The 18,713-nt window shown below is 40.2% G+C and overlaps 2 protein-coding genes across 3 annotated transcripts in view, besides 1 other annotated feature; one reads left to right on the plus strand and one right to left on the minus strand.

Annotated features, from left to right (window-relative positions):
- Positions 1–7,333: a mobile genetic element.
- Positions 1–18,713, minus strand: part of CG12541 (uncharacterized protein) — a 44,445-nt gene that overhangs the window by 2,048 nt on the left and 23,684 nt on the right. For both annotated transcript variants that reach the window (NM_132150.3, NM_001042797.2), the window contains exons 2-5: positions 9,721–9,777; positions 9,457–9,654; positions 8,438–8,631; positions 8,180–8,276 (exon numbers count right to left, since the gene is read on the minus strand). In NM_132150.3, coding sequence (NP_572378.3) covers positions 8,180–8,276; positions 8,438–8,631; positions 9,457–9,654; positions 9,721–9,777 — 546 coding nt within the window. The remainder of the gene's footprint in view (positions 1–8,179; positions 8,277–8,437; positions 8,632–9,456; positions 9,655–9,720; positions 9,778–18,713) is intronic.
- CG14427 (uncharacterized protein) lies at positions 16,948–18,114 on the plus strand. The gene has a single exon (NM_132151.2). It carries the CDS (start codon positions 17,035–17,037, stop codon positions 17,791–17,793), a length of 759 nt encoding a protein of 252 aa, NP_572379.1. The 5' UTR covers positions 16,948–17,034; the 3' UTR covers positions 17,794–18,114.

Genomic DNA, 18,713 nt, shown 5'->3' on the forward strand with positions numbered 1-18,713 from the left:
TGTAATGTGCACACATATCGAATAAGCACTGTATCAAATCAGAACATTGGGAACAATCACATTGTAGCACTTTTGCAACAATGTTTATGTAAGACTTTTCAGTTCCCAGGCATATCTTGAGTGCTCAGCAATCTGACCACACAAGAATGCTATTCAGACCAGAAGTGCAGAGTCAGCATAATTAGCATGCGCGACTGCTCGATCTTTATGTCCACATGACTCTCTTAGACAGCGGCGCTCTCGCTGCCAAAGTTAAGTACATAAGAGCAAAGCAACGTCTCTGCCGACGGCCTCTCTGCCGGCGCAGACGGATTGCATTTGGCTAGCTTGGACTCTTCTAGACCAAGTACAAGGCAGTCGTAAAGGAGTCGTCAAAGAGCCTTCAACATGTCCTAATTGAATATTAATGAGTCTTAACAGAAGTTACAATTTTACTGATATCATACTGAATCTCTTTTCAATAAAAGTAATATAAAGAACACAAAAATGCATTACAATTATTACATGGCGACCGTGACATGGTCACTTAAGCCTGTAAAACAATAATAAAAAGAAATATATAAAAGTTAAAATGCGAACAGTGACCATTAAAAAATAAAATTGTGACAATTGATCAAACCCAGACGACAACAGAAGCCGCAAACTGGAGGACTCTGCTCCTATCGAGCAAAGGGACGCACCTACTCTACAAGAGGCACTAGAGGTGTGTCCAAACGATGGACCACGCCCACTCACAATAGCTGAGTATAGGGCAAGAAGACAGCCGAAACCAAAAATAAAGAAGAAAAGAAGCGGCAAAAGGATCAAGCTTCTTCAACAACGGAGATTAATAAAGGACCTAATAAAGACGGCAACTACGGAGGAAGAGAAAACTAACCAAGCCAAAAATCTGGAAGCGATTGAAGCCAAATTGTGCAGTGGTGCGCAATAACGCAGTTGAGGCTGTATTTAATACCAATGCCCCAATCTGCCTTAATATTAAAAATACATACCTCAAGCCGATGCGTGAAAACGCTGCTTGAAAAATACTAATCTCTGTTAGGCTTTTACTAAAAACATGTGTACGGTATTGAATTATATAGAGCAAAACATTGTAAACCGTACACATGCCCTCTAACTAACTTTTTCTTGGACAGACATACGTGTAGGGAGAAATTATAGCAATATACAATTTTTAATCAAAATTTAATAAATAAATAAATAATAATAATCGTTCAATTAACAACTATGGGTTGGTTCGGATCTGACGATAGTCAGACCAAAGACAACACGGCTAATGTCGTGAACAACGTCAAAATTGTAGATCACACAGAAGATATTCAAGCACTGTGGGTTTTACTCCTAATTTTGACAATTACAAGTGTGGCCCAGTTCCTTCTGACGTTGTACATAAAACACAACAAAATATTAAAAAGAAGATATATGAGTAGGGCGAATAATCTAGACAGGGTTTAAAAGAAAAAAAAAAATATATTTTAAAGAATGAGTATATAAATATATACTAACAAGTAGGAATATATAAAATAGTATGGAATGGAACGAGTTACGTAAAAACATAACAAGAATAAGAAACGAATTTGAAAAATCTCATAAATGTTTGTCGCAAAATAGACCTATTTTAGGACCGACAACAAAGAAACATGCAAATATTCTGGTAAATTCCTTCAACGAAGCACGAATACTAGTGTATGATAACAAGGAAAGACTAAATCCAGATCATTGGTCTCAGGTATCGAAAGTTCTCATAAAACTTAGATCGAACTTGTTATCTGTAAAATTGAAACTTGGTTTGGATATATCAATACCAACCATTTTAAATTCGCCAATAAAAATAGAATCGGACGAACAAACAGAAACAGAAATAGAAGACGAAGATTTAAACAACTTAACAATTCCAGCTATATTAACACTAGCTGAATTGACGGAGGAAGAATTGGCTGAGTCAGACATAGAAGAAACAGAAACAAAATCTGTCATCATGGTGGACGAAGCAGCTGCCCAGAGGGCATACATAAAAGACATTTCAACGGCGATTCCGGAATTTGACGGTAAAAAGATCAATTTGCGTAGATTTATCACGGCAATCAAGTTGGTTAACCTGACTAAGGGACCACATGAAGCTATTGCCATTGAAGTGATTAAATCAAAAATAATCGGAACAACACTCTATAGAGTACAGAATGAAGTTACAATTGATGCCATAATCAGGAAATTAGAAGAAGTGGTCGTAGGAGAAACAACGGACGTAGTAAGAGCAAAAATGGCAAATGTTTACCAAAAAGGTAAAACAGCCACACAATTTACAAATGAAATTGAAAACCTACGCAAGTCTCTTGAATCTTCATATATAGATGAAGGATTGCAACCAGAACATGCTATCAAATTTAGCACAAAGGAAGCAATCAATACAATGACAAAGAATTGCGATCATGGAAAACTGAAAACAATCCTAGAGGCAGGAACATTTAAGACAATGGACGAAGCAATAAGTAAATACATCCATTGCAGCACTGAGATGACAGGAAGTGCAAGTTCCGTTTTGTTTTACAAGAGAGGACAAGGAAGTTACACCAGAGGTAACTACCGAGGACGAGGAAATGGTCGAGGTGGTAATAATAGAAATAATTATAACCAGAACACCGGCCAATACAACAACTTTAATAATTATAACAATAGCAATGGCAGAGGACGAGGAGGATATAGAGAATATAACTACCAGAACAGAGGCGGTGGTAACTATAACAACCAAAACCGCAATTTCTCAAGTTATAGCCAAAATGGTAATGTCAGACATGCACAAGGCACGTCGGAAAACCAGCAGGCTCCCTTAGGGCATCAAGAACAGTAAAACAAAAGGTTCATACCATCAATCTTAATCTAAATATTTTCATTAAAGTAAAAAATGAACACACAAATAAGATACTTACATTTCTAGTAGACACAGGCGCCGATATATCAGTCATTAAAGAAAACTCAGATGAACTTTTGAATCTTGATCATAATAATATAACACAAATTACAGGAATTGGAAAGGGTTCAATAAATTTAATAGGTTTAACACTTCTCGAGATGAGAACCGGTAACTATATAGTACCGCACAATTTTCATGTTGTGGACGACAATTTTCCGATCCCTGGTGACGGAATAGTTGGAATCGACTTCATAAAAACATTCAATTGCCAATTAGATTTTACTACAGAAAGTGATTTTTTCATTCTAAGACCAAACAATATTAAACAAGCGATACAAATACCAATTTTTCATAATATCGATAACACTGAGATAACCATACCATCTCGTTGTGAGGTTATTAGGCAAATTACCGTAAGTTCGGTGGATAACCAAATTCTAATACCCAATCAGGAAATAGAAGATGGTGTATTTGTCGGAAATTCGATATCAGATTCAAAAAACACGTACATCCGAATACTAAACACAACTAACAGCAATAAAATTTTAAATGTAAACAAAATCAATTTTGAACCATTAACTAACTACAAAATAGCAGACCTAAACGACTCCATAAGAGCCGAATCAATTTTAAGCAGATTAAAGAAAAACTTTCCATCTGCACATAAGAAAATGTTGACTGAACTGTGTTCACAATATACTGATATTTTTGGATTGGAGACAGAGCCAATCACTACAAATAAATTTTACAAACAAAAGATAAGATTGAGAGATGATGAACCAAGCTATATTAAGAACTATAGAACACCCCATTCACAACAAGCCGAAATATCGAGACAGGTAACTAAATTAATAGAAGACAAGATAGTAGAACCAGCTGTATCTGAATACAATAGCCCATTATTGCTAGTTCCAAAGAAATCCTTACCGGATTCAAAAGAAAAAAAATGGCGTTTAGTGATAGACTATCGCCAAATAAATAAAAAGTTGTTAGCTGACAAGTTCCCCTTGCCAAGAATAGATGACATACTTGATCAATTAGGCCGAGCAAAATATTTCTCGTGCCTGGATCTTATGTCGGGATTCCATCAAATAGAGTTAGAAGAAGATTCTCGAAATATAACATCCTTTTCTACGAGCAGTGGCTCTTATCGCTTCACGCGACTACCATACGGATTAAAAATAGCTCCAAATTCCTTTCAACGAATGATGACAATGGCATTTACAGGTCTGGAACCATCTCAAGCATTTCTGTACATGGATGACTTAATTGTCATAGGCTGTTCTGAAAAACACATGACCAAGAATCTTACAAATGTTTTTGAACTATGCAGGAAAAACAACCTCAAACTGCATCCAGATAAGTGCTCATTTTTCATGAGTGAAGTCACTTTTCTTGGACACAAATGTACTGATAAAGGCATATTGCCTGACGATACTAAATATGATGCTATACAGAGATATCCAGTTCCTACTGACGCAGACAGTGCCAGAAGATTCGTAGCATTTTGTAACTATTATAGACGTTTTATACAAAATTTTGCAGATTATTCCCGTCACATAACAAGATTATGTAAGAAAAATGTAAAGTTCGAATGGACAGCTGATTGCCAGCATGCCTTCGAACACCTGAAAAAACAACTAATGAATCCAACTTTGCTGAAATACCCCGACTTTAGCAAAGAGTTCTGTATTATAACTGATGCAAGCAAAGAGGCATGCGGAGCGGTATTGACCCAGAACTATAATGGTATCCATTTGCCAGTAGCTTATGCATCCCGTAGCTTCACTAAGGGTGAGAGCAACAAGTCAACAACAGAGCAAGAGTTGTCAGCAATACATTGGGCGATAAATCATTTCAAACCATATATATATGGTAGACACTTCACCGTCAAAACAGATCACAGACCGTTAACATACTTGTTCTCGATGGTTAATCCAAGCTCAAAACTGACCAGAATGAGGCTTGATTTAGAAGAATATGAATTTACTGTGGAATATCTTAAGGGAAAAGACAATTACGTAGCAGATGCGTTATCCAGAATAACCATCGACCAACTAAAAAATATATCCAAACAAGTACTTAAAGTCACTACAAGAAATCAAAGTAGACAGGAATCCTGCGCAGGAAAAGGAAATAAAAATGATAAAGTAGAATTGCCTAAGCAAACTACTCAAGAAGCTTCTAAGCCCAAAGTATACGGAGTCATTAATAATGACGAAGTACGCAAAGTAGTGACATTGCATGTAAATAATATGATATGTTTTTTTAAACATGAAAAAAAAATTACTGCAAGATACAACGTTGAAGATTTGTATATTAATGGAACTCTCGACTTAGGTCAATTTTTCCACAGGCTTGAAAAGCAGGCCGGTATGCATAATATCAATCAACTTAAAATGGCACCGTGGGAAAATATCTTTGATAACATTTCAATAGATACATTTAAGAAAATGGGCAATAAAACATTAAAACTATTAAGAGTAGCGCTACTCAACCCGGTGACCTTAGTGAATACAAAGAAAGAAAAAGAAGCAATCCTGTCTACACACCACGACGATCCAACACAAGGAGGACACGCAGGCATTACAAAAACCCTGGCCAGGATTAAAAGACATTACTTTTGGAAAGGTATGACTCGGGAAATAACAGAGTACATACGGAAATGTCCAAAATGCCAAAAAGCTAAAATTATGAAACACACAAAAACTCCTTTATCAATTACAGAGACACCAATAAGCGCATTTGACAGAGTCATAGTGGATACGATAGGTCCACTACCAAAGTCAGAAAACGGTAATGAATATGCTGTTACACTTATATGCGACCTGACAAAATATTTGGTAACCATTCCAATCGCAAATAAAAGCGCAAATACAGTAGCGAAAGCAATATTTGAATCCTTTGTACTAAAGTTCGGTCCAATGAAGACGTTCATTTCGGACATGGGAACTGAATACAGAAATTCAATTATCAAAGACTTATGCAAATACCTGAAAGTAGAAAATATAACTTCTTCAGCACACCATCATCAGACGGTAGGAACAGTGGAAAGAAGTCATAGAACTTTTAACGAATATATCCGGTCATACATATCGGTTGATAAAACTGACTGGGACGTATGGATAAAATATTTCGAATTTTGTTTTAATACTACACCATCTATGGCACATAATTATTGTCCATATGAGTTGATTTTCGGTAAAACATGCAATTTACCAAAGCATTTTAATAGCACGGATAGAATAGAACCCATTTATAATATAGAAGACTATGCTAAAGAAAGTAAATATAGGTTAGAAGTAGCATATAACAGAGCAAGAATTATGCTCGAAGAACAGAAGAAAAAGAATAAAGAATTATATGACTTAAAATTAAACGATATAAGTATATCAATAGGAGATAAGGTGTTATTAAAAAACGAAACCGGACATAAATTAGATTTCAAATATACTGGACCATATACGGTAGTAAAGATTGAAGAAAGGGATAATATAGTAATATCAAATGATAAGAAAAAACCACAAACGGTACATAAGGATAGGTTAAAATTGTTTAGTTCTTAAAAAAAAAAATAAATAATATGGTGGCCACCAGCAAAAAAAAAAAAAAAAAAAATATATATAGAGAAAAGAGTTAACCCCACATAAGTGCATTGAATGTAAGAAAACATTTTTCTTTTATCATCTTTGATGGTTGAACGATTATAAACTAAAAATTTAAAAAAAAAAAAAAAAAAAAAAAAAACAAAAAAAAAAAATCCCAAGAACACGTATGTTTGTACAGAATGTTCCTTAAATTTCCTTAACATTAAAATTACTTCCTTAAAAAAAAAAAAAAAAAAAATATATATATATAAAATTTTTAATTATAAAATAACTTCATAAAATTACGTTATTTTCCAAAAGGAGGGAGATGTAATGTGCACACATATCGAATAAGCACTGTATCAAATCAGAACATTGGGAACAATCACATTGTAGCACTTTTGCAACAATGTTTATGTAAGACTTTTCAGTTCCCAGGCATATCTTGAGTGCTCAGCAATCTGACCACACAAGAATGCTATTCAGACCAGAAGTGCAGAGTCAGCATAATTAGCATGCGCGACTGCTCGATCTTTATGTCCACATGACTCTCTTAGACAGCGGCGCTCTCGCTGCCAAAGTTAAGTACATAAGAGCAAAGCAACGTCTCTGCCGACGGCCTCTCTGCCGGCGCAGACGGATTGCATTTGGCTAGCTTGGACTCTTCTAGACCAAGTACAAGGCAGTCGTAAAGGAGTCGTCAAAGAGCCTTCAACATGTCCTAATTGAATATTAATGAGTCTTAACAGAAGTTACAATTTTACTGATATCATACTGAATCTCTATTTCAATAAAAGTAATATAAAGAACACAAAAATGCATTACAATTATTACACCTGTCCGTGTGTTTCCTGCATTTCCACGAGATTTAATTGCTCAGCCCTCGAAGGGAATGTGGATGTGTGCGCGAATCTGAAGGAATTGCGGTCGGGGATCTCAATGTGGAGCACCAAAAAGCCCCAACCAGCAGAGGCATTAAAATTGTATTGTTATTTGCTTTCACTTGCGCTCCGCTGCCTTCGCTCGGCAGGCGATTTAATTGTCTGGCAAATCATTAAAAAAAAAAAAGAAGTCCCAGGATCGAGATAAAAGGGCGGGAAAGTGACTACAACTAAATGCTGTATTTACCAGCTAGTGTGGGCGTGGCCCTCGAGGGGGCGATGCCATTAATGAACGCTTCGAATGGCGCACATTACGCATTAGTATTTCGATTCACCCCTTGGACTTGGCTGGCGGGATTACTACATGCGAAGCTGGAGGGGATTGGCAGTGCGAACAGATGTCTGCATATGTTAACCAGTTCATTTAACTGAAGTGCGACTAAGCTGTGCATTGCGCTGCTCGAGCACTAAGTGAATTAATTTGCCTATTCAGTTAAGTCGAAATGAAAGAGAAATAACTTTCAAATGTAGATTTTCTCTCTCTCTAATTTCCATTTGATTTTCTTACAGCGGATATCTTTTTGCATAAATTACATACATTTCGAACCACTGTGCGGCTCCTGGCGACGCACAAAAGTATGCAGCACAAGTTGCGGACACTTTGAGCTCGATGGATGTTCGATTTTAATTGCATTCGGGCTGACTGCGGAGGAGGGGGGGTGGGGGAGGAGTGTTGGATTGGTCGGTGGGTGGTTGGTGACGTGCCAAATGAAAGGCAAGCAAATGACGTACATACATACCCTTGGCATAAATGTTGGGATTATAGGCCGCAAATTGACACGTCGGCATATTGAGATTGTGCACCATGCCCATCGACATGCGCGACACGGAGGAGCGCTGAAAAAGATGTGCATAAATGAAATGCATTCAATATGTAAAAGTTAAGGCTTTTAAGTTCTATTAAAGTAAGCTGAAGGCCTTAACAGCCATTTGCATTTGTCCTTAATTTCAAATTAAAGCATACTATTAAACACCTTTCAAAAGTCATTCTCGCTCACCTGGTGCGTGGTAACAGCATCCAAATCGACCAGCGGACAGGAACTGCGATGCTGCTGCTGGAACTTGGGCTGATACGGCTCCAGCATCCGGATCTTGCCCCATCGATTGAAGAAAAGCATAATGGCGCCCACCCAGAGGACCAAAACCAGGCCCACAATCAATACCTCCTCGGTGCGCACAATGATCTTGGGTCCTGCAAAATAACGAGCACATGCTCGGTTTGTTTATTTGTACATCATTTTCAATGTAAGCGCAGATAGCTTCTCGCGTTCGCCATAAACATTATGGATTTGTTCGGATTGCAAACTGGTCGCACGTACCGCACGTAAATAACTCAAGAGTCAGGCTCGAATTCAATTATCGTCGACGTGAAATCTGCGCCGATAAACAAATGGATTGCGACTGCGATTGGTACTGGAATTGGGATTTTGGCATTGGGATTTATTAAGCAACCGAATCGGCGACTTTAGTCTGGCTAAATCCACCGAAGGGGATTTATTTCCAGGTGTTTGAAGTTGCGCGAGTGTCATGAAAATTCAATATTTGCGAGGGGAAAATATATATAAGTCCTCGGCATACAACGCTTGCATGTGTCGCATATCCTTTGAAAATTATTATTCCGCGTATGGAAACACCTCTAAGTCGGGCCTAATCTATGCACATTTGGAATTGGTTATTACCAAAATTAGGATTTTCTTAATGTAATCAGGGTAAGAATAGAGTATTCAATAGCACATGTAATAAGTAAGGAAGGGATGCATATTTCCAAATTTTTTGATAGCCAAAAAGCGTGGTAGTATTACCGAACTAGTTTTTTAACTCAGCCAATTAAAGTTTGGCATTGGTTTTTGATGCTGAAACTTTTATGATATGCCGTTCAAATACTACAACTTTTTATTGCGTTGCATATATGATGCGATGGTATGTTGAGTACGCTTTAAACTTTAATGTGTTAAAATGATTTTCGTCCAATCAAGTTCTTTAATGAGGAAGGAAGTGAGGAATGAGTGAGACATACCTGTTTCCACCGTGGTGGCATTGGAGGCTCCTGTTGTGGCACCTGTTGTGAATCCATCGTCCACCTCCTGACTCCCCAGCTCACCCAAATAATCATCGCTGCCATTCGAGGACGCCGATGACGAGGAGGGCGGCGAAATGGGTGCGGTTTGCTCGACCTCCACCAGGAAATTGGTGCCCCGCCAGCCGGAGCCCCATTCTGCGGCGATTCAATAACAATTTATTGAATCAGATTCGAAACTGATCGTTGCAGGGGGTAACTCACCTTCTGAAAGACTCGCTGCTGTGGTTACCTCTTCGGCGAAGACCTCCAGACGCACAACTGCAATTAGAAGCCAAATAATGCCATAAATGACTATCTTTTTATATTTAATTCAATTATCCTTAACTTATTCGCATTTGCACAGATTTCGCCATGCGCAAACTTTAAAGAAAATCAAAGAAGTAACTTGAGACCAGCAAGAAGCATACCAAAGTCAACTTGAGTTTGTGGAAAGTGGCAACTTGGAAAATATTATCCCACGTTCGGAAAAGCGGACACCACCCACCACCCACCACCAAACGCCCGGCCACCGTCTTCAAGAAAATGCAATAAACACTCTGCAAACTGATTTGATGGCCAAGGAATTATGCCAAGTCGTGCACTTCAAAATTCCCTCCATAATGCAATTGTGGAGCACTTAAAGGATCGTATATGGCCATGCTTATCCCCAGATGATTGCGCCCAAAGGACTAAAGCGAGTGGTGCGTTTGCGTGAGTTACGTTCGTGTGGGTGGTGTCAAGGATAGAAAGTTTTCCAGACGCTGACGTCGGTGAAAGTTCGACCAAAGTGCTGCAACTGCATTTCTCACTCAGCCAGCTCATGCAAATGTGGGTGGTCAGGAGCTGGGATGGTCTTCTTCTGGCTGGGATGGCAGCACTGGTCTGGGCATCCACATATTCCACTCGCACCCAACTTTCTATAGTTATTTGGTGCATTACAAGTTGGCGTACAAAACATTGGAACATTTTGTTGGAGCGAATGGCCTTGACGTTGATGCGTGTGTTCTCGGGTCTTCCAATGATAAATGTACCCAGATGGGTCCGGGCTCAAAATGGAAGCCAGAAGCAGCCCAAGGACCGCAACAACCACAGAGACCATCACTTGGCCGGCGAACAGGTGGGATTCGCAAACACCACTCGAAATCCTCGTCAAAGTGCTAATGACACGGAAGAAAATGTAGCTAATAGTTTGGCTATAAAATATAATTGATGAGATACAAGGAAGTATCCTAAAAATGACGTTTATAAGAAGATGAACTTTCGTTTTGCAAGCTGCATAAAATTAATTAAAAATGAAATGACTTCATAAGCTCTATAAGTAGTTTCTCGATTATTTGCCAGTGTAGCCAGCCAGAGTAGAATGTATTCAAGAATATTCAGGGCAATGGGTATGGCAAATGACCTTGAAAGTGTTTAGCGCCCAGCTGCCAGCCCCCTTTGGAGCGTCCACCCCTCGTGGATGCCATAAGCTGGTCCACCCATGAACTATTTATTTAGTTGCTTCATTTGCCTAATTTGCTTAATTACATGTGTTCGACGATGGGCCCAAAATCTATGCCCGAAATGAGCTAATTAACATGCGCAAATTATACGCAATTCCCACAGGGATAAGTACAAAGGATGTGCCATAAAAGGAGGAGATTTTCCGGTGAAGATAGCGAGGGAAAGCAACCTTACTATTTCCAGAATTTCCCCGTAATTTATGAATGAAAAGCGACAAGGAAAAAGGAGGAAGGAAAAAAATAAACAACAGACATTGAAATGAACTGGGAAAAGTGTAATAAAAATCAAATTAGGGAAAAGGGTGAAGTGCAAAACCGGAAGGGAAAATCGCTGCAGGTAAGCCCAATCTGAATTTCTCTTCCTCTCACTTTTTTCGATGCTCTCTCTCGATTTTCTTTCGCTTTTCCCCTGCATATATGTGTGTGTGTGTGTGTGGCACCTTACCAGTTTGGAATTGGCCATTAAATGCTCATTAGAGTAAACAAACAACCCACAACAACAACGGAGCAATGCAATTTTAATAATCAGTAGCCAAGGGACAAGGATCAAGGATGAGAAAAAGGACAAAGAAGTACTCAGCCGGGCAATTAACAAAAGCATTTTGCGCAATTTGTGACTCACCACTCAGTGGGGTTTTTACTTGCAGCCAGGGAGATGAGCAATGCGTCTGGAGCCAATTAAATATGGAATGGTCCGAAACAAAGAAAACCACTATTTGCATATACTTAAGCTGGCCAGAAAAATGAGTTTAATTATTTCAACATGGCTTTCTAAAGACGCAATTTATCTATGTGATAAATATTTCGAGGAAAATTTGCAGCTCGTAGAATTTTCTAGATGCAAAACGCAATCCGGACAGCCAAAGTTTTTCCCACAAACTTTGTGAAAAGCGGCCAAGAACCAAAAAGAAAAAAAAACGGAAGGAAACCGGATTACAAATGTAAATAAACATCAAGCGGAGAAAAAACTCCGTAAGCCATTCAATAATTCATAAGAAAACACAGACAGACACAATGGCAGGGATACACGGAGAAAAACGAGGGGTATGATGGTGCAGGACGACATTCATAATACAAACACAATTACAAATGGGGGAATGCTATTGATTTTCTACGATTACGAGCGGCACAAGATGTCTGCCCTACGTAGCAAGTTAGCCTGTTTCCGATTTTCCGTTTTACCGATTTTCCGATTTTCCGAGTTCCCGAGAATTCGAAATTGAAGGGGCGTTACGTGGTGGCTGAGGAGGAGGGGGGAGGGGGAAGGGGGAGTGGCAGGTGTAGCGACCAAAGCCGCTTACCAATATGCCAGAAACTCACCTGAATTCGCCTCAATTCACTGTGACGCATGCAGGGACATTTTTCCAAGCTCAATGGGAAACCAGTCACCAGGAATGGGACAACTAGCAGGACTCGTTTTCTGCAGATGCGATGACATCGTCCTTTTCCTAACTATTAGTAGTTCATCAGGCTTCATTACAGTGTAAAACATTTTTTTGCAAGCTCTACAACGTTTTTTTTAGTGGCCCTAATAATTGAGTAAAATATGTTGCATGCCACAAAGGGCACTCCACTAAAATAGGATGAGGAAACATTGTATTGTAGAACCAAATTTGTGAGAGGAACTGGCCAGGATTTCAGAGTAAAATGGAGTACTTAGCGTGTCCTTCTTCCGGTTGCCAAAAAAAATCACTTTAAAGCTGGCCAAAGACCAAAACAAAAAAAAAACTGAGATGGGCACGTAAAGTGGCCCTCGTAAAACGAGAGTCTAAAAGAAGGGGGCGTGGCAGATAAATGGGGAATGCCTAATTGTTGGGGGCACTCTTGGTCACAGAAGGGCATTTGGGCATTCGAGCACAACTGTACTTAAGTGATGCTTTAGTTGAGGCTCTTTCGGCTATCATTAACGAACGCATAAAACGCACTATATCCTTTGGATGAGTGTGTTTTTAATACAGCTGGCGAGTTTAAGTTTATGAGTTGGGAATAACAATGTTGGAAGTAAAAATAATGCCTTGAAAGGAATTCAAATTGAATATAAATATATATATATATATATTAATTAAGAGATATTAATTCATGTGAACCAAAACCATTTAGAGTTGTTCAACTGTACTTCTTGCCGTCTTGCCGTTTGCCGAATTCACCTGCATGAAAGACTTGAACTTGTCGACTTCTCGTGGTCAAGGACTCGCGAGCACCTGGTCCTTTTTGGCTAAATTATCCTGGGCAAATCCAGGATCCAGCTGGGATGGCATCAGGTGATGCGGTGATTGTCGAAATTAGAGCCTAAGTAGCCTCGCCCATTTGCAGAACACATGTGGATCGATCGATGAATGTCCAGTGAGAGATGTCATCACTGTATTTCCCCCGGCTCAGTGCGTCGAGAAATTCCCAAACAGGATGCGGAAATACCATACAGGACACGTTGGCACATCGATGGGCCTTTCCGAGCGCCCAGCGATTTTTGGTACGCGACTTAACTTGACCCTGTCGCGGCATCAACAAGTGCGCTGCTCGAATCATCATCATCATCGTGGAACGAGTGTCCGTCCTCAGGTGGCCAGCGTGAGTGTGTATCTGTATCTGTATCTGTATCTATATCTATTACTTTGTGCTATCTACCTGCACGATCTGGACCTCAGCACGCGGTATGGTTTATGGTTTTATGGCCATGGCCAAGGAGTTGCCGGCGATACACGGAAAATGCGTTTCGTAAACAAAATTCGGCCTCCATTCGCATTTCCACTCTCACATTCTCACATCCCTCCCAATTTTCCTGCCTCCCTCCCACCGTTCATGATTTGTTGTGTTTTTTTTTTTTCTTTGCTATTTGCTTGTTTGTTGTCACCAGAAAATAAAAAGATGGAAAAACAGAATATGATAGACAGAAATTGCATTGATGCTCCTGATCACAGATGTCCTGCGACCGCGAGAGTCCTGGAAACGGTCATGTCCTTGCCATTGTCTTGGCCCTCATCCTTGGCCGTTTTTTCCTCCCTGCCCAGCTGGCTCAATAAAAAATATCCGAGCCCGGATTCCAAGACAATTGCTTGGCTTGCACTTGTGCCAAAAGTTGCATTCAACTTCGTTGAGTGCGCCGGAAAAAATCGGGACCACGTTGGATTTTATAGCACGTCTACTTTTTAGTCGAGCCAACAGGTATGTAATCGAACTGAAAACAATGAAGTGATCCTCGAAACACTTTCACAGCAAATTAAAGAGACAATAAAGTTGGAAAACAACAAATAGATGAGTGCGAGATTTGATTGGAAAAATGCCAGTTGGAAATGTAAGAAATTGAAAAGTACTTGATTTAGCTTCCACTTGTATCCTTTTTCGTCCTGTGCCATCTTTTTGTTACAGTTTCACCCATTTTCACCCTAGGTCAGTTTATCCCCTCCGAAATCTTTGTGCCAGTGGCATTTCAATTTCGTGGACATTTCCTTGGGGCTTCGTGCGGAATTCTGTGCATCCAGTCAGTTCGCATTTAATGGCAAGTCAACTGGATTCAGTCGAACTGGATTTCAATGGGACTGGGGACCGGGGACGACAGGACATGGATTGCCATGGCCATTTTGCTTTGATTTCAGCAACAAACTTGCGATTTTGTCCAAATGCTTGGAATCTCATCCTCGATACGATTGCTCCTTTGAAGCAAATAAACTGTCCACTCTGCATGCACGATTGATGCACTTTATTGGATGGGTTAAGTCCTCGGGAATCGATGGGGTAGTTCAAGAAATTTGGGAAATGTTCTTTACTTTTAAAAACTCTACAAATTGAATATATGTATGCAAACTTTCTACAAGTTTTTCACATATGATTGCCGAAAGGTGATTGCAAAAGAAAGCATTTCAAACTTATTTTATAATTTAATTTAAAGGCAAATACTTTGTCCAAAGAAAATTCATCACGAAAAATGTGAGTTGTCACTTGAGTAAACGACACATGCAAAAGCAATGAGGAAGTCGTAAGTTAGTTTTGCATCTTACTTAGCTAAATTGTCAAGGCCCATTTGCCATACGTGCCTTTTCCCCATTTCGAGTTTCTCTGTATCAATCGAGGGATATGTATCCTTCACCAACTCCTAGCTATTCAAGCTGTTTCCTGGCCCCACTAGCAACTCCACAGATGCCATTTGCACAAGCTCAACTGAGTCGAAGCTAAGGGCAAATCACATGCCAAACACAGGGACAAAAGTGTAGCTATATTTGGTGAATAAAAGTTACATATTGCAGAGAGAGTCTCTTTTTGTGTAAATTTTTTTTTTAATTAAATAGTCGATTTCTTTGATGCATCAGATTCTGTCTTTTGTTTTCAGGCACATTTTTTCTAACACTGTATTCTTGGGGTCACCGGGAGCTCTTCTTCGACTTCCGTTTCCGCTCTCGCATCGAACATTGGGAGTTCTCCCCAAAATGGAGACCCGTCACGTGCAGTGAACAAATGCCCGAATTACGTGACTGCTGCCAAGTGCGGATGCGAATGTGGATATGGTTGTGGATGGAAATGCATATTTCGATGCAGGATACGGATCAAATTCGCTAAACAAGCGCTACGAGTGCAAGCCAAACAGACGGAGAACGGGAAACTCCGTTAAGGAAAATTGACGAAAGGCGAGGAAATTCCGCTCAGCGTTTTTCCAGCCGAAAAATGCGGGAATTTCAGCGATTGCGTGTGAAAATGCAACAAGAAACCAAAACAGCAAACACCAAATGTGCGATAGTCAAATGAGGCCTGAGGTTGGCCAGTTGTTCAGTTGTTCAATTGCTCAGTTGGTCAGAAACAAAAGCCAAGTTTGTTTCCCGTTAACTAAGAAGGAGAACCCGGAGGTTGTTAAAAGTGCCATGGGTATACGGACCCCAAAGGAGGCAGCGATTATCACGTGCCACTGCAGTTGCATTCCGTTGTAAGGACATAAGGATATAACATAGGGGCACGAGCTCTCAGATAGGGTATCTCAGTTTGAGATCCCACGTGTTCGTCCTTAAGTCTTAAGGGCAAACGGGTGGATGTGGATGGGTTGAGCAACGCCCAGTTGAAATTTACATAAAGATCACGCACACTAAAAATGTGCCTTTTAATTGTAAATTAGATTTGTTATTCCTTGTTATTCGAATTTCTTTGGTCATTCATCGCAAACGTTTTTCATTGAAGTGCGAAATACATTTTCAATTTTCATTCTCCATATTGCCCGTGTTGATTTCCATTTGCATCCAGATGCCAAATTCGATTTCTTTTGGCCTTGAGTTATACGTTGAGTCCAAGAATGGTAGAGTCGTTCCATTGAGGAGTTTTCTTCCGAAATAGATCGAAGTCGGTGCAGCTGCGTGGTATTCGAGGTTACGACTTTTCTGGTTTTTGATTCGGTTGGCAAAAGGTCCTTCCCGCTGATTCGAGACTTGTGGCCGGCGTCAACGGCGTTCCGAGGACTGCGCCACGGCGTTTACACAACAATTGGCCATGGCAAGGACCAAGGATCCGGCCAACACACAATGGCCCAAGGACGCCGACCAAAATGACTGACCGACCATGATCGGTATACATCGGTCATATATCTGCAGCCATAACTCATAGTTTCACAAATAAAAAGGCTGATAAAACCGAAAAGAGTTATGGCCAGGAAAGTATTTTAAATATGAAGGTATAGGATAGTAAGAGTAAGCACTACGACAGTCCAACCTTAACTCGTTGGCCAGATCGAAAGTGCTCGAATCAAGGACTTTTCAAACAGGATCGCAGGTACTCTCCCAATCGCAGTGTTTTTGACCAAATTGCCGGGCCATAAAGTATCGCGTATTTTCATGAAATCCCGTTCGCGGATTAGGCCAGAAAATATCTGAAAAACTAATCAGGTAGCCGCATGCGGTACGGGTGATTCCAGGAACTCCGGGATCCTCCTGCCTCTACCTGCTGGACATATATAAGCCCGCCGGTTTATGGCCATGCAGAACAGTCGACAAGGAATTGTCAAGCGAGTAACATCATACCAGAGTTTACTACACTACAACTTTCAAACGAAACCGAAATCATGGGTTGTTGTGCAAGCAATCTGAAGCTCAAGGAGCTGAGCAGCCTGAATAGCAGCATCTATGTGGCCTCCGGCGGATCGGCAAGTCGCTCCCAGAAGCGTTTGTACAGCAGTCGCAACAGCAGCGGAGTGGGCAGCAGCAGCAGCGGTAGCAGCAGCGGTAGCAGCAGCTCCTCATCGTCCAGTCGCAGCATCTGGAGCCGCTCCAGCCAGCCGATTTGCGATGATTTCGCAGAGCAACCACAACTGGACAAATCCTGCGGTTACTACACCTGCAGCAGCGCCAATTCATCGCCGAGAAAGGGCCAGGAGAATGACGAGGAGATGGAGGGAGTGCTTATGCGCACGCAGGACATGAGTGCATCATCCCGAGACTCTACACAATCCGATCAAATGGTGGGCAATCTGGAGTGGGAGATGCACATGATGCAGCAGGCGCAGCGCATTATGCCCAAGACCTCGTCGCCGATTTGCCAAAGAAGGGATAATGCTCAGATGCCTCCCTCATCGTACCAGAAGTGGAGAAACTATCTGCAATCCACGCCAGCGCACATGCTGCACAATGTCACCCACATTCCGGAGGCAATTGCCGGCCACTTTTGCCCCACCAGCTTTCCGGGCTTCAGCGACCTGGAGGAGATGGAGAGTGCGGCCAAGAGGTTCAAGGTGGATTTCGAGAAGGAACCACTGGAGGAGCCCATGTACACCACCTACCAATTGCTAGCCGGGCACACGCACACCATATCCACAGATCTGTGAGGCGTGAAGACCCAACCAATCGCACCATCTCCGCCTGGTTCGGAGTGGTTCGGCGATTGGTGTAGCCCATCGATGTAATACCCGGCGAGGACTGGCAACAGGTGTGCCAGCTGTCAAACAGTTGGGCAATTAATAATTACAAATCCGCTACGATTGCATTGCCCAGCAATGGCAAATCGACCTATACGATTTTACAAAAATACCTATTATTTTTTTTGACTGTATATCATACAAACTAGACTTAAGGACAAGGACAATCAACGATGTGTACATTGTTGGATAATCAAATTGTGCTCGCAAATATATTTTACAATCTCTAAGCTATTGACTTTTCAATCAAACTAATTAGATGCGGGTCAAAGGTCAGGGGCCAATTAAACTGCTGGCTGGCTACACGGCTAGACGGCATTTCTGAGTTTTACAGCAATTTCCCAAATATACATATTTTTAAAAAAAATTGAAAATTTTTTAGATTTTTAATACTGATATATTATAACCAAAAAAAGGACGAATTAATGTGCGAAATTTATGCGTTTTTTTATTGGTTTTTTAGTTGTAATATTTATAAATTAAGACGCACAGACAAGAAATACACCGTTTTTTGCAGCTAACAACCAAACCTAGCGATCCATATCACTTTTTAACTAATTTGGTAAAAATATTTTTTTGACAAATTTTTAATAATTTTTAAGGCATGATTTTTTTTCGAAAAATTTAAAAAATTTTTTGTTTTCAGCTGTGAATGACACATGATAGAAAATTAAGCCACGAACTCAACGAGATATGACATTCCAAATTCACTCTTATAACCAAAGTTGTGAGTAAAACAATCATTTTTTTTAGAAAAAAAATCAGAATAAATTTTTTGATACTGGTATAATTACTGATAATTTGCTCATGAAAAAGAAACATTTCATTTG

This window comes from Drosophila melanogaster, chromosome X, assembly GCF_000001215.4.
Source record: "Drosophila melanogaster chromosome X".
NCBI lineage: Eukaryota > Metazoa > Arthropoda > Insecta > Diptera > Drosophilidae > Drosophila > Drosophila melanogaster.